The sequence below is a fragment of the Zea mays genome, chromosome 2, assembly GCF_902167145.1.
Source record: "Zea mays cultivar B73 chromosome 2, Zm-B73-REFERENCE-NAM-5.0, whole genome shotgun sequence".
NCBI lineage: Eukaryota > Viridiplantae > Streptophyta > Magnoliopsida > Poales > Poaceae > Zea > Zea mays.
Genome location: NC_050097.1, coordinates 9,805,716 through 9,820,816, shown reverse-complemented (window position 1 = coordinate 9,820,816; position 15,101 = coordinate 9,805,716). Strand labels below are relative to the sequence as shown.

Below are 15,101 nucleotides of genomic sequence, written 5' to 3'. Positions count from 1 at the left end.
ACGGGGCCCGCGCCGCGCCCAGGCCAGGCCCAGCACCGGCGCTGTCACCGCCCACCAACGCCTCCACCACGCCACCCACCCCATCCATCCATCCATCCATCCGTCGCATGCATGTGAGCGTCATGTGACGGAACAATCCCATTCCATTTGGACGCACCCTTGCCTTTTCCACTTGTGGTATCGGCCCCCCGGCGGCCTCGCATTCGCGCGTCGCAGTCGCAATCGCCCGCTCGCTCCTCCCCCCTTCTCGTAAAAAGCTACTGCTACTACTACCACTCCATGCAGCCAAGCGCCACTACCGCCACTCCACTACCAAAAACTTGTACTGGTGCTGCTGTAGAGTATGGTGGCATGGCATGGCAGCCACTCCGCCCGCCTATACTACACTACACTACTAGCGGTACTGTGTGCACAGGGCGGTTAGCATAGCAAGAGGAGCTCTTCACTTGGGACGCTAATGCATACTAAGTACTACTCTACTAGTTACCATGCATAGCGGTATTGCCTAGCCGCCGGTTTAGCAAAACAGGCATGGAGAGAGAGAGAGTCGTTATCCGTGAGTTATGGCGGGCATCTACGTGGCGGAAAAGTTTGGTGGTACTGCCGTTTGTACGCACTCCGACACGTATTTTTGGTCCTCAGGGAAATGGCAGCACCGCAGCACCAGTACGTACGTACGTACGTACTCAAGTACTAACACAGAGGGGTTTTTTTTTTGTTCACACGTCGCACGCCGCGCTTTATTAATTAGTTATTAGTGAACCCTGTCAGCAGAGAAAGTAAAAGGGGGCCGGCCGGCGGGCTTAGATCTACATTATGGCACGTCACATGGCATATGGCTACTACTAGCGTACGTACACCGGTACCACCTCCACAATCCAGCGCGCGTGTACCGCTGCTGCGATGCGCGATGATATAATGATGATATGGTATGCGTGGCGGCATATTTGCGTAGCTGGCTCTGGCTTACTTAGATGCGACGCTGTGTGTTGGGTGTATGTATGTACGTGATGAGGCCGAATGAGATGCGTGCCATGAGCGAGGCTGCCCCCCGGCCCCCCCTTTTTTTCCCGATCCCATCAAGCACGGGCCCGGCCTATACGTTGTACCGCAACAGGCGGGCAGATGCGTACCCATCAAGTCTCCTATCTCTTCTCTCTCTAGCTCCCACCTCCCAGGTAGTACGCGCAGCAGCTGGCCAGCAGGAGGGCCGATTCAGCAGCCAGCTAGCTGTAGCCTCGTTTGAGCCCCAACCGGGGCGTAAAGCCCCCCGCCTGGCTTTCACTGAACGTGCCACACACATACATGCATGCATGCATGCACGCACGCGAGAAGCAGGGCCGGAGGGATCGAGTGGAGCGCGGCAGGAGCATGCACGCACAACGCATATGGCCGCGCTGGGGCCCGGGCGGCCGGCCGAGTCGTCGTGCCACAGCTAGCCTAGCCAGCTGTGTGCGCTCTCCCATTAGCGGCAGGAGGCAACCACAACGTACCATGCAGATCTGCTCATTTCCAGGCAACAACAGCGCTGGCATGCGTGGTGTGCGTGTAGTGTACGTACTCGCACTGTGCATGCCCCCACACAGGCACAGCTAGGCAGCTAGCGTCGTACGTCCACGTCGCCGCGAGCGCGCAGTGCTTGCCAGATCCATCAGGGTGGATGAGAAAGGGATGCCCTCTCTCTCTCTCTCTCTCTCTCTCTCGGCCCATGCATCGACCTTGATCTCGACGCGATGGCTCGTTCCTTCAGTTCGGGGGCGGGCGCGCGGGCGGGCCTCGGCAGTTTCTTGCCTTTGGCTCGCGTCCTCGCTTTATTTGGTCTCCGCCGCGGGCGCGTCACATGACGACGCATGATATGGACATATGGGTTCGTTCTTCCATCTGCCTCTCAACAAAAAAAGATAGCGACTAGACAGGTCGCGCCACTGGTGATACATACATCGTTGTTACTACGTACGGACCGGGCGTCGTAGTACGATCAAATCGTTTCTCCAGGGTGCCTTCTGCAACACCAATCACAGCAGGAGCCAGAGCAGTGCTCGCGTGTAGTAGAGTGGAAAGAGAGAGTCCGCGCGCGGCGGGCGAGACAAAACAAACAAACATGTACAAAAGGCTCACGCTGTTGACGTGAACGAGCCATCGTCAGGGCACATGCATACGGACGACGCAACGGACGGGGAATTCTCCGCTCCTCCCGCTTTTTCTGCCCGATCTGCCCCTCGTACGTACCGCCAGTCGCCCACTCACCGCCACGCCCCCGCCACGCACAAAAAAAAAACAATCAATAGGTCCAGTCCAGAGAAGAGAACGCCGGAGGGTCAAACGCCCGGCAGCTGTAACTTTCCTCCGACCACCCCCGGCCAGCAGCTAGGCGGCGGCCGGCGTGCTGGGGTCAAACGTCATAGCAAAAAAAAAAAAAAAAACAAAAAAAAGCGCGCGAATCAAACGTGACCGGCTGCTTCATTAAACAACTCCAAAAATTACCGCCCCGCCAGGCCGCCACCGGGCCACTCGCTGCCTGTGTGTCACCTCCTCTCCTCTCCTCCTCGCGCGACTGCTCCCGCTTTGACCGCTCGCAAAGCTTTAGCGTAGCGAGAGTAGAGGTGGGATTTGGTCTTCGGAAGGCGAAAAGGAGGCGACGTGTAAACAAACCAACTTTCCCGTTTACCGGGGCGCGGTAACTTTACCGCCTCGACAAGACACCAGTCCTTATCCGCAGCAGACAGCCTGGCAGCGGACAACTGGACGCGAGCCATAAACTTTTAATTATTATACTTCTACTACTAGTAAAATAAATAAATAAAACGCGCCTGTGACTCAAAACCGTTCCAAACTTATGACAAGCTTATCAACTTTTCTATCGTCAGTTTTTTTAACTGCTTGTTCATGTAGCTGACCTAGTAACTTTAGCCAAATAAAGTATTGTATCCATGGTAACGAATACATTTACGTGCAAGACATATAGTAGGCTAATGTGTTTACCTATGCTGCGAGCTTGATGACACACAAACCGGTCCATACAGGACTAGTACAGAAAAATGTTGTTACAAAAGAGAAAATAATACTAATGACCAACGGAATCTTGTATTTGAGATGATGCCCATGACTATAGCTTTCATTCACTTTCGCTCATTCGAGTACGTTTCGTCTCCGTCTGTAGTAGACCTAAGTACGGGACAACCAAACCTACCAACTTAACTCGATCCGTCAAAAAAAATTCCAATCGATAAATATAGATCAACCAAGGTAAATATGGATCGTAGTTTTGACCCACAACAATTCACGGATTGAACACATGCTACAATTTTTGACCTAAAACCCGACCTAACAAAAAAAAAAGCTAGACTCAAGGCCAAAAAAATGCAACCCAACCCAAAAGAACCCCGACCCAGCACGCCCAACAGGGAAGCAATATCCATACCAAACGACCTACGACTCGACCTTGACCTGACCAAAACCCGACTCTACCCGACCCGATGATTGAACAGGTCTACTCCGTATCACCATCGACTCGTTCCTCTTTACCTCCTCCACCCACCTCACACTCCCCATAGACGCGAGTTTGATCCTTCTCCGTGTTAACCATAGTGATTCCCCCCGTGTATGCATGTCCATAGAAAGCGAGATCTATCGTCATAGCTGTTAGATTCGTCTAGATGGCAAGATGCACGGTGTCAAAGGCACGATAATGGAACCCCGTGGCGTAGAGGTGCTTAAGGAGACAGGAACAACGAACTTCGTTATGGGTAAAGCTAATCGTCATCAATTCGACCCGGGTACAAAGAGTATCAGAAAATGAGAGGGAATTATGAGATAGCATGGCATAGGTATGTGATCGTGCCAAACGTACTTAGACATGAGTGGGAGCCAACATACGAATAATTAGAGGAATTTGAGCCATAGTACATGTAATACTATACATTACCTTGCTACTCATCGATTGATGAACGTAAAAAACAAAAATATTACAAGGACTATATGAACCTTAGGTTCCACCGACTAATAACCAATTGCATTGTTCTTATCCTATTATTTTATTCATACTACGTTCCACTGGCTAATAACCAATTGCCTCACTTAACCTTAGGAGGTTAGGTGAGTTAGATTGCATTCAATCATTAGAGATCCATTACCTTTCTCGGTTATACATGCCCTAAAAATGAAATGTGCCTGTGACTCAAACCTCGGTTATATTTTTTAACCTAAAACCCGACCTAACCAAAAAAAACCTAGACTCAAGGCCAAAAAAAAATCCAACCCAACCCAAAAGAATCGTGACCCAACATGCCCAACAGGGAAGCAATATCCATACCAAACGACCTACGGCGCGACGTTGATCTAACCAGTTCTTGCATCTATCTCGTGACAGGCGATGGGTGGCCCTCTTGTGAGCTCAGTATTGGACCATCAAAGATGGATGGATGTGTTATGCCAAGCGTTTGCTCCACTCACTATGTGAGGAAAGGAAACAAGATAGTCACTTGTTTGACTTGCAGAAGATGAACACTACAACCACAACCTATGCTAGTTCCTTTACTTTCAATATTCTTTTAATTATTACTCCTATGGGCTGAATTTGTATGGAGTATGTGTTTCGCGGGCTAAAATGACTAGGAGGTTAGGTGAGTTAGATTGCGTTCAATCATTAGAGATATGTTACCTTCCTCGGGTATACAATCCCTAAAAATGAAATTGTTGTTCCTATTCAACTAAGACCTATTTGATCTACCACAATAACCCAAAGTGTATAAAAATGAAAGAGTGTGCAACTTATTTCCTAGATATGTACTCTATTGTAGTTATTATCCTATAAAAGGTGTAGAGCTCTTGTAATATTTGATTAATCATGGAGGAAATGTGTAATGATTCATGGCTCGTTTGGATACCACGAGCTAAAACAAGAGCTAAAACAAAAGTGACTTATAAGGTAAAATCCAAATAGAGAGAGCTAAAAGTGATTAAAATGATAAAATAGTATCATTTCAGTCACTTTGAGTTCTTACTGATTAGATCCTAAAAAGTAACTAAATTTTAGTCATTTAGCTTTAGCTCATGGGATTCAAACAGATCCCCACAATTGATGCAGCTTAATCGGTATGTAGTAACATGTAATCGAATATTTTGTGTTGTCGTAACTCACAAGCATTGTATTAGTTACAGTTAATATTTCACTATATCATTGCTGGTGGACCAATGACACATCAGATAAATGAGTATAGAGGTAGCAGTGTAATTTCTTATGGCTAATATCCTCTAGTAAGGTTGTCCGTAGCAAATTTTATAAAATTGAGGTATCTACATGGTAGAAATAGGGGATGCGATAGGAGAGATGTCAAAGACAACCTAATGTACATGTGTTTTTATTTAAGAACGGAGTACTCTTACAGAGCTGCTCGGGTATCTCTAGAATTATCTCAAATGGTGTGAAATAGGGGACTTACATGTGCTTTTTATTTAAGAACGAACTACTCCAATGCCATCTCGGGTATCTCTAGAATTATCTCGGAAAATGCTGCCCTGCTAGCCGTATTCTATAACTCTCTCCGGTCAAATCACCTTTGATTATGCGTCCCACATTATTATTGCAAAAGATAGCGCATCAATAATGTTAGCTGCCAGAGCGGAAGAAGAAAACACACACACACACACACCCAGGTCGATGGCACTGCGTTGTCGCTTTTCGTTTCTGTCGCGTTTTAACGTGGGGGGTAAACTATGGTGGTGCTGCATTGGCCCCTACAGGCTTTCGGTCATCCGCCACTTTGGAGATTCTTTTCCAACACCCCCACCCATCTACCCACTCTTTCACTCCGTCCACGTCCACGCCCTGAATCCTAGAAGAGAGGCCAGGCGCAAGTACACTGTGAAAAAACATTCCATTATAACAACAGAAAAAAAAAGAGAAGGAGAGATGGCAAGCCAGCCAAGTACAAGCTCTGCGACGCGTTCAGCTGCTGGATCTATCCACGTACGTGCGCGCCAGTGCATCTATTATCTAAAGATTCTCCCATTTCTGACACAGGATATATGCATTTTTGAAATCGTCTAAAATCACACAGGTTCTTTTTTTATTATTATTATTTGAGTCGCTGCGATGGACATGATGCCTGTGAGCCGCCCAACAGTGCACCGTCCAGATCCATCGAATCGGGTTTAAACAAATTTTTTTTTGCTGGTCTCAAAATACGAGGCAGGAGCCGTCCAATGGGAAGGTGACAGTTTTTGTTTTTTTAACGCAACTGGCTGGTTTTCGAGATAACAGTGGGGGTTAAGCATGGTAACCGAGGTGACAGTAAAAGCGTTAGAAAAAGGGTAAAGGTAACTTGCGAGCCATTTGGCACTCGAGCACCACCCCCCGGGCTTATGCACATGGGTCTCCCTCCCTCTCCCGTCCATATCCACATATATAAATACGCCTTCCCCCCCCCACCGCTCCAGGCCTCGCCCCCCCGTGCCCTCCCCCGTCCCACTGACGGTGGCCCCCACCGCCCGGCCCCGCTCGTCGGCGAGCGCCCCTTCCCCACGCTGCACCGCTGTCCTGGGCTTCCTGCCCAAGAGATCCGCCCGACTCCGGTGAGCTCTCTCGCCGCGCGCCCGCCGAGCGGGCGGTCGCCACATTTTCGTTTGTTTTTTCTTTGGGGGGCGAGGTGACGCGGAGCGTAACCGCTTTCCTCGGTGGCCCCGTGCTTCGACAGGTCGCTCGGAGGCCGGCGAGCCGCGCGTGCTGGGCGCCGGGATGCAGGCGGCCGGCGCCAGCCGGTGGCCCGGATCTCGCTGGCGGCGCGTCTCGGCGAGGTGAGGCAGCTCAATTCTCTCGTGCTCACCTCTTCCGTTTCCGTTCCAAAGCGGGGTGCTGTTTTTTTTTGTTCTTGTCTGTTATTGTTATCTTTTCCCTTTTCACTCATCGGTTTCAGAGTTTGTGCAAACCGTAGTGGCGAGCTGCCAAACAAACTTTACTTTTGCTGGTGGCGTAGTTCCATCTGGTGGAGGTCTGGGCTCTGGAGACAATGGCAGTGAATTCGTCGGGGAAAGGTTCTTGTTTCCTTCCTCCTTTGGGAGGTGGAGTGGGTTGGAGCCAGAGAGTCCCTGATTTTTTTAGTGCATTTTGTTGCAGAGCAGCCACATGGTATGCGCTGTTTTCTGCTGGCTGATGGCCCGATTTCCAGTTTGAATAGGCTGGTATTTTTGCCGGCATCTGGTAATTATTCGCTAGTTTACTCCCTGTTCGTAGAGTGAAGGCTTTTGGCCTTTTGCCTTGCGTCTGCAACAAATAATAATGAATAATGGAATCAGCGGGGCATCATCCGTACATTTTATATATTTTTTCTTCTGTTTTGAGATAATGCAGATAACAGGGATGCGCCTAGTAAATGCCTCTCCGTGTTTCTCGCGCGAAACTTGTTTACGAGTTAAGGCAGTATGCGCATCAAGCTTTGTTAAATCAGGAAAAGGTCGAGTTAGCTTGGTGTTGATTTTGTTTTAATCTTGTCGCATCAGTTTTGTTACAATTGTTGCTTAGTCATGGTAACGACTCATCAAGTGCTTGTTCTTGTGTGGTTTATTAGTTTATTTGTATGGTTATGGTTGATTGATATGATATTTTAGCTGGCTGAATTAGGAGTCTGCCGTGCAGCAGTATTCTTGCCGCCTTGGCGATACTGGTATCAACAACGAAAGAAGAGTAGTTTTACCTCAAACAGAATTTCTACAAGGGAGTATCTTTGAGATTTTTAGCACTGTAGTTTATGATTTTAGTAGATTCTGGATACTGCAAAGCTTCAGATCAGCAATGAAGATATTCCTTAGCAAGAGTTCAAATATGAAGTTGAATGTCTCACTGTGGTCTAGTATCTGCCATTTGTGTGAAAATTATCAAAGAACATCATGCATTTCCTGATAGTTTGTCCCTTGATTTTTTCCAGAGGAGACCTCTGAACTTTCTGACCTCAAGTCCTCGATTTTGTCATAGATCAGACAAATAATGGAAGAGTTACAAGATTGCAACTCAAGAAGCCTGGTTGCCCTTCCGGGCTCTTTGGTTCTGCGTCTCTTTAGGCTGTTTGGCCAGCAGGATCAGAGTTCATGGCAGAAGTACATACTAGCTTACTTTCTGTTGGTCAGGAATGAGTACTTCTCTGGGGAGTCGAAGAAACACTCAGATGTGTTCTGTGATATTTCAGAATTAGATTTCTTTCTATATGCTACAGATTTGGATAGTGAAGAACTTGAACTGAAGGAGCAGAAACCCATTACGAAGGCTCAATCAGGAGGTGATTCAAGTGGCAACAGATCGAATGATTGCTACTTCCCCGGCCTTCATGATGATCTGTCTCAAGACTGCCTTGCTTGGGCAAGCAGATCAGACTACCCTTCCCTTTCTTGTCTGAACAAAAGATTCAATTTGTTAATTAACAGTGGATATTTGTACAGACTGCGAAGGAAATATGACATTGTTGAGCACTGGGTCTATCTTGCTTGTAGCTTGATGCCCTGGGAAGCATTTGATCCTTCACGAAAGCGCTGGATGAGGCTACCGAGAATGCCATGCGACGAGTGCTTCTCCTGTGCAGACAAGGAATCACTTGCCGTCGGAACACAGCTGCTTGTCTTCGGCCGTGAATATACTGGCCTTGCTATTTGGATGTACAACTTACTGACTCGCAGTTGGTCCCCATGCACTCCAATGAATCTGCCCCGCTGCCTTTTTGCCTCGGGAAGCTCAGGTGAGATTGCTATTGTTGCTGGTGGATGTGATAAGAATGGACAGGTGCTGAGGTCTGCTGAATTGTACAATTCAGAGATTGGGCACTGGGAGACTATCCCAGACATGAACCTGCCCAGGCGGCTCTCTTCAGGTTTCTTCATGGATGGCAAGTTTTATGTCATTGGGGGCGTGTCCAGTCAGAGGGATTCATTAACTTGTGGAGAGGAATATAACCTTGAAACAAGGACCTGGAGAAGAATACTTGATATGTACCCTGGTGGAACCAGTGCATCTCAATCGCCTCCTCTTGTTGCTGTTGTGAATAACCAGCTCTACGCCGCTGACCAGTCGACAAATGTGGTCAAGAAGTATGACAAGGCAAACAATGCCTGGAACATACTGAAGCCATTGCCTGTTAGAGCTGACTCATCCAATGGTTGGGGTCTAGCTTTCAAAGCTTGTGGCGATCGATTGCTGGTAATCGGGGGCCATAGAGGACCTCGTGGCGAGGTAATATTGCTGCATTCCTGGTGCCCTGAAGGTGGGGAAGATGGTGCTGACTGGGAGGTTCTCTCGGTGAAGGAACGTGCAGGCGTCTTCGTTTACAACTGTGCAATAATGGGGTGCTGAGTTACCTTTGCTTCAGTACATGCCACTGGTTTAGCAAGCCAACCATTTCTTGCTGCCATTTAGCTGCCCTTTATAATGACTTGTAATTCAGAAATGACACCCCCTCCCCTCATTTCGCGGAGCTCTCAATTGATTGAATGTTTTGTAGAGAGCAAAGAGCATTCAGTTCAGTTTACCTGGAACTACTTTTTTTTCTTCTTCTGTTAAACTCGTTCAGAATTCTTTGTTCTTGTCCAGTACGAATTTTATGCAGTATTCGTTATTCATCATTTTTGCAAAGCTTGTCTGCCCCATTGTTCTGAGACAAATCTAAGGCCTCGATTTTCAATGCACCGTACTTGCGTACTGGTGTTCAGAGATCTTGGGTCAGCTCAAACAGTTCAGGAAGATAGTCAGAAGTCAGAACTTTGTTGTGTATAATACTTAAAAATGTACTGCATATTAGCCATACCTTAATATTATTCTGTACTGATATTCAGAAATCTTGTAGTCAGCTCAAACAGTTCAGCAAGGCAGTCAGAAGTCAGAACATTGTTTTGTATAAATATTCCAGATTATTATGAAATGCATATTACCCATACTTTCATAATATTCTATACGTTGAGTTTTCTGCCCACGCCCAACTTTTTAAATGCAAGAGTTTGACCGGTGTTCTATAGTAGGAAAAAAAAAGGTTCAGTTTGTCAGCTTCGTTTACTTCGCTGGTGGTTTTGCTCCCTCTGCAGAACAAGCTCCTCACTGGCTGGCAGCAGGGAGGGTACACTTGCCAGCGACAGGCGTTGAACTGGAACTCTGCTAAACAAAAGCACAAGCTGATGTGAACGTGAATGTGTGATCTCTGAATAATGCAATGCATGGGGGTCAATCTCACTTTTAAAAAGAGTTGAAGGGGCATCGATTCCGACACCATATGTACGTATATAGTTGGCATGTTGACTCCAGGCAAGTCTCGCGACAGTATACGAGCTACCTGATGACGACGGCGACGCGTTTGTTGTCCGAAATCTCGTGCATTGCTGTGAGGGGGACTTCAGGTTTGATCGGTTCTTGGTTCTTCCTCAACTGTCTGCATCTCTGCGAAAACTCGGAGGCACTTGACCGTCCCTGTGCAGCTGTGCTGTTGAGATGTGTGGAAACCAGGGACTGTCCTGACAATTAGGGCCCTAAGCGAAAATCTATATAGATGCTGAGGTTTGAGTCTGCTAATTTTTTTCCAACTTTTAAATAATATATGAAGAATAAAAGAAGATGATTTATACAATTTTATTCAAAATGATGTGACTGGAAACACTGTTACAATATTTACTAGAAACGCTTTTAAATTAGGTAACAAGTTTTTTCAACAAGGACATCTTTTCTGCCGACATCGGCATGACGTGCTGTCAACGTCAGGTACACCTCCTGTGTGGCACTTCACGTGCTGTTCTTTTTGTCAAACGGATCTTTTGAAAACATTAGCCTATACTAAAGTTTTTTAAATCATGCTCTCACGTAGAAGTAAAGTGTACTAAAACGAAAAATAATAACTTTTTACATCTTCACCTCACATTTATGGGCACTGTGTGGGACTGCATGAGAGTATCTTTTTTTTCCTCACCTTCAATAATGAAGCTAACCTGTGCTAAATGTGGGTGCTCTTTTTATCTGGCTTCAGGGTGAGATTAGAGATGTCAAAACTTGTTAGCACGTAACAGCGCAAAAGATAAGCAGCTCTCCTTCGTATTCTCTGGGACAAAAGTCAGATACAAGGTGAACTGATCCAAATAATCACGGCAGTTGCAGGAGTTCAAGAATGAGAATCGTGCAAAGCTTATCTTGACCATCTTCATTTTCAAATATTTACAGCAACAAAGATGCAATAAGAGACCTATGAGATGTTTCCTCATAACAAAACAAACAATAAACTCTTCAAAAAAAATTCATGTAACCTGGCCCATCTACCACATTCACACACTATACAAACTAAAAACAACAACAAAAAAAACTGCTTCTTACGCCCACACTTTCACATGGATGACTGCGTGGGCGTCTCTGACGACGAGAATGGTTCGGTGGTGGTGAATGATTTCGTCGTAGGAGTTGTCGTGGGAGAGCGTGTCTCGCCTGGTCTTTGCTCCTTGTTGCTGATCTTGAGATCAGCAAAATCAGTGATCATGGCAGGCCTAGTGATCTGGTCTACGTTGATTCTCTTCTCCCCTGAGAGCATCCGAACGACATTGGTCATGCTGGGACGACGCGCCATCGCATCTTGTGTGCATAGCAGGCCAATCTTCATGAACCTGCATGCCTCATCAACATCCAGGTCATCGCCGATGTCAATATCTATGATGTCTTCTAAACGCCCTTCCTCATAGAGTGCCCATGTCTGCAAGAGAAGAATGTGTGTTAATATGGTCAGTAGTTTCTTATATTTTTTTAGTTCCCGGCCGCACTGATCCGTGCGAATTTAGACAAAATTGTCCAGGCTTGTTTTTTTGCAGGATATATGTGATAACAAGGGCTTACCCTCTCAAGGAGGAATTGATCTTCACTAGGTAATCTTGTGTTGGTGTTGCATCTCCCACTAACAATTTCTAAAAGAAGAACACCATAACTATAGATATCGGATTTCTTTGTCACTTGACCACGGATTGCGTATTCAGGAGCCAAGTATCCTCTGGACATAAAATAGAATAGAAAAGTCAGAGCTACCATCAATCATGAGAAAGGCCTCACAAACAGGAATTAGGGGGGGCATGCTTACAATGTGCCTGCTACTCGGGTGCTCACATGCGTCGCGTTGGGTGGTAGGAGCCTTGCCAACCCGAAATCCGAAATTTTCGGGGTCAGGTCCTTGTCAAGAAGAATGTTGCTTGCCTTTATGTCCCTATGGATAATGTGAGGACGGATTTCCTCATGGAGAAACGCAAGTCCACAGGCAATGCCAACTGCAATTTTGACACGAGCCCGCCAATTGAACCGAATGTTACTGTATCTGGATCCTGCGTTGGCATAGCCGAAACATCTGTAAGTACGAAAACCATGAAGATATAGACAACGTGTTGAGGCATTAAGCAGAGCAATGTGTCACCTAGCAATGTCTGCGCAAGGCTGTTGTTCTCGAGGTAATTGTAAACCAGGATTCTGTGAGAGCCTTCAGCGCAGCAACCGATAAGAGTGACGAGATTTGCATGCTTGATATCAGATATTGCTGTAAGTTCAGTCAGAAACTCGCGGACGCCTTGCCTTGAAGTAGCAGATAGAACTTTCACTGCCACTAGTGTCCCATCTTTAAGCACTCCCTGTTTAATAACCAAGATTAAAGTGTAAGCCCAAAGGATTCTTCATTCTGTCTGCACAAGACGCCGATGAGGTGCTGGAAAATGTTATATTTACCCGGAAGACAGAACCGAAACCGCCCTCGCCAATCTTGTTTGCGTCACTGAAATCTTGTGTAGCCTTCCTCAAGTCGTTGTAAGAAAACACCTTGACGCTATGTAGATCTGGAATAAGAAAGCAACCGTTTGTAAGAATAGGAAACTGTTTGCAGACACAAAGAAGCCATGCTAATATGAGCAGAAGTAGCCAACCTTCATCGCCTTCAACGGCCTGCTTAGCTTTCTTTCCGAACATAAAGCAGCAACCCATCTTTACAAATACAACCGCAGATGCACCCGCAGAGAGCTAGAGACTTGGAAGCAGTTTCTGAAAAAAAAACAATTATATGTCGGCCAGACTATCGTCAGACAAGGGTTCGATTCAATAGATCCACTGGCATAGTAAATGGACCTTAAAAGAAAGAAAAGTAAGCAGTTTCTGAAAAACAAAGACATGTCGACCAGGTTATCAGACAAGGGTTCAGTTCAATAGATCCACTGGCATAGTAAATGAATCTTAATTAAAAGAAAGAAAAGTACGGCTACAGCTAGCATTTGGCAAGTAGCCACTGGATCCACATGGCAAATTGTGGCGTAAACAACAATTTGCGTGTTCAAAACTGACATATTGGACCACTTGAGAGCAAAAAAAAAACGCTGGCATTGTCGCGACACACGGAAGTAAGTTGTTTAGTTACCGCATTCCAGATCGCTACAGTAAAGTCATCTACGTGTGCTACAAGATAGTAAGATGACAAAAAAAAAACATGTGAGACCACCAAGCTGAGACATCTCCGGTTTCAGCTGCAAAAAAATTGTGAGGTCAAGGGCAAAGTCAGCCCTGAATTTGCCCACCCAACTTGAAGAAATGAAGCAGGGACTGTCACATCTACTGGCGACTCCGAAAGGTATCGCGACAGGCGGGCCAATCATGTCCGTTGGAGTGTGGAAAACAGCTAACTATAGTAGATGGCGATGACGAACTCCTCCTCCTGGTTGCTTGCTTGCTTGCGATAACCGTCCGACGACGATGGAACGAATGCAAATTGCATCCCGATTCATGGTGAACTCTGTTTTCTCTCTCTCTCTCTCTCTCTCTCTCTCTCTCTCGACAGACCCACCCATTGTGGCCCGTTTTTCGATTTCCCTCGCGAGGCAGTCAGGTAACCGGCAACCCCCAGGGAAAACGAGCAGGTGTTTAGCCAAAATCAAATCGTATCTAAGACAGGACATGGCATGATGGCAAAGGGGCCCCTTCTCTTTTCCTTACCCGGGAATCCAAATCCCGGAGGGGATAGTATGTCCCAATTCCCAAATCCAAATCAGAACAGGAAAGGAACGAGGACGGGAATTCACTCTGGAGCCAGCCGATCCCAACAAGCCAAAGAACTCGCCGACGCGAGGCAGAGCTGTTTAGACTTGGAAGACGCAGGGAAGAACTGAACGACACAAGTACAAACTGGAACACGAAATTTTCTCGGTCTGCACGCCATCACGCTCACAAGCGCTTGCTTTGCGCAGACCCAACCCTCCTAATCCACATGCAGAGGAGTGCAGAATGAACGAGTAGTCTTCAATCTATGGCTATGTGTGCAGACAGGGTGCCAGTGAAGCCAAACCGCTCGAGAAGAAACCCCAGCAGCACTAACAATCCAAGGACAGAAGCTACTACACACACATCACAGAGCGCAAGAGCCAAGAATCACCTGTGGAGACGGAGCGCAGCTGGTACGGCGCAACCAGTTCAGCGAGACGCCCGCAAGTGGGAGGCGAGCGAGAAAGAGGGGGAGGGAGGAAGAGGGAGGGGCGCTCTGCTCGACTGCGGAGGCGGCGGTGCTGGGCGTTGTTAAAAGAGGGGAAGCGAAAACGTGCGTGGTAGGCGGGCGGAGCAGACGAAGACGACGAAGGGGGAGAAGCTGACGAGAAGGCGCCGGGGGAGTGCGAGCCTTTGTCCTTTGACTTGTCCTCGCCCCCAAGCTCCTCCTCCCCGTCTCTTGCTCAACCCTCACCCGTGTGAATCCAGCAGCTACTCCGCCGCACAAATTTCCCTCCCAGCTCTCGTTCTCGCCTCGGTTTGTTTTCCGTCCGTTCCTTGGCGGTTTCGGCGGCTTAACAAATATAAATGGCGGGTGGGGCGACTGGCGAGGCGACTGGTTTTAAAAAAAGAAATGGCGGTGTTGGGTTGTGGGAGCCGTGGCGGCGACGGCCGGACGGCCTGTTCTTTTCCCCCCCATCCGCGTGCACGCCGTGCTGCGGCGGGGAAGGTAAGGTCCGGTCCGCTCCGCAGCAACGCGGGAGGAAACCACGACCCGGCCCGGCCCGGCCACCGGTCAAGCTGAGCGTGCATCGTCTCGTCACCCGACTCCATCCACGTCCGCCATGGCCGTGGGGCCCGCTGTCTTCCACGGCGA

At 47.6% G+C, this 15,101-nt stretch overlaps 2 protein-coding genes across 4 annotated transcripts; one reads left to right on the top strand and one right to left on the bottom strand.

Annotated features, from left to right (window-relative positions):
* The first annotated feature begins 6,395 nt into the window (after positions 1 to 6,395).
* LOC100274214 (F-box/kelch-repeat protein) lies at positions 6,396 to 9,605 on the top strand. Of its 3 annotated transcripts, none has more exons than XM_008669373.3 (3): positions 6,396 to 6,573; positions 6,696 to 6,795; positions 7,923 to 9,605. In XM_008669373.3, exon 3 carries the CDS (start codon positions 7,982 to 7,984, stop codon positions 9,332 to 9,334), a length of 1,353 nt encoding a protein of 450 aa, XP_008667595.1. In that variant the 5' UTR covers positions 6,396 to 6,573; positions 6,696 to 6,795; positions 7,923 to 7,981; the 3' UTR covers positions 9,335 to 9,605. The 3 variants fall into 3 exon arrangements, with proteins under 3 accessions (XP_008667595.1, XP_008667596.1, NP_001142058.1); XM_008669374.3 differs by having other exon boundaries at positions 6,442 to 6,573; positions 7,970 to 9,605; NM_001148586.1 differs by having other exon boundaries at positions 6,460 to 6,573; positions 7,975 to 9,529.
* A 1,523-nt stretch (positions 9,606 to 11,128) lies between these two features.
* Positions 11,129 to 14,865, bottom strand: LOC100273687 (putative protein kinase superfamily protein). Its single transcript, NM_001360291.1, has 7 exons — positions 14,397 to 14,865; positions 12,904 to 13,018; positions 12,710 to 12,816; positions 12,405 to 12,615; positions 12,078 to 12,315; positions 11,840 to 11,990; positions 11,129 to 11,699 (listed from the first exon to the last, which is right to left on the bottom strand). Exons 2-7 carry the CDS (start codon positions 12,959 to 12,961, stop codon positions 11,340 to 11,342), a joined length of 1,125 nt encoding a protein of 374 aa, NP_001347220.1. The 5' UTR covers positions 12,962 to 13,018; positions 14,397 to 14,865; the 3' UTR covers positions 11,129 to 11,339.
* Between the last annotated feature and the right edge of the window lie 236 nt (positions 14,866 to 15,101).

What these genes read in the sequence shown, in the direction of transcription:
- LOC100274214 (NM_001148586.1), top strand. Translation starts at nt 6,737, where the DNA reads ATGCAGGCGGCCGGCGCCAGCCGGTGGCCCGGATCTCGCTGGCGGCGC. An exon ending in TGGCGGCGCGTCTCGGCGAG is followed by an intron (nt 6,796 to 7,974) that starts GTGAGGCAGCTC and finishes GTCATAGATCAG; the next exon opens with ACAAATAATGGAAGAGTTAC.
- LOC100273687 (NM_001360291.1), bottom strand. Translation starts at nt 12,961, where the DNA reads ATGGGTTGCTGCTTTATGTTCGGAAAGAAAGCTAAGCAGGCCGTTGAA. An exon ending in GTTTCGGTTCTGTCTTCCGG is followed by an intron (nt 12,616 to 12,709) that starts GTAAATATAACA and finishes GTTATTAAACAG; the next exon opens with GGAGTGCTTAAAGATGGGAC. An exon ending in ACCCGAGTAGCAGGCACATT is followed by an intron (nt 11,991 to 12,077) that starts GTAAGCATGCCC and finishes TTTTATGTCCAG; the next exon opens with AGGATACTTGGCTCCTGAAT.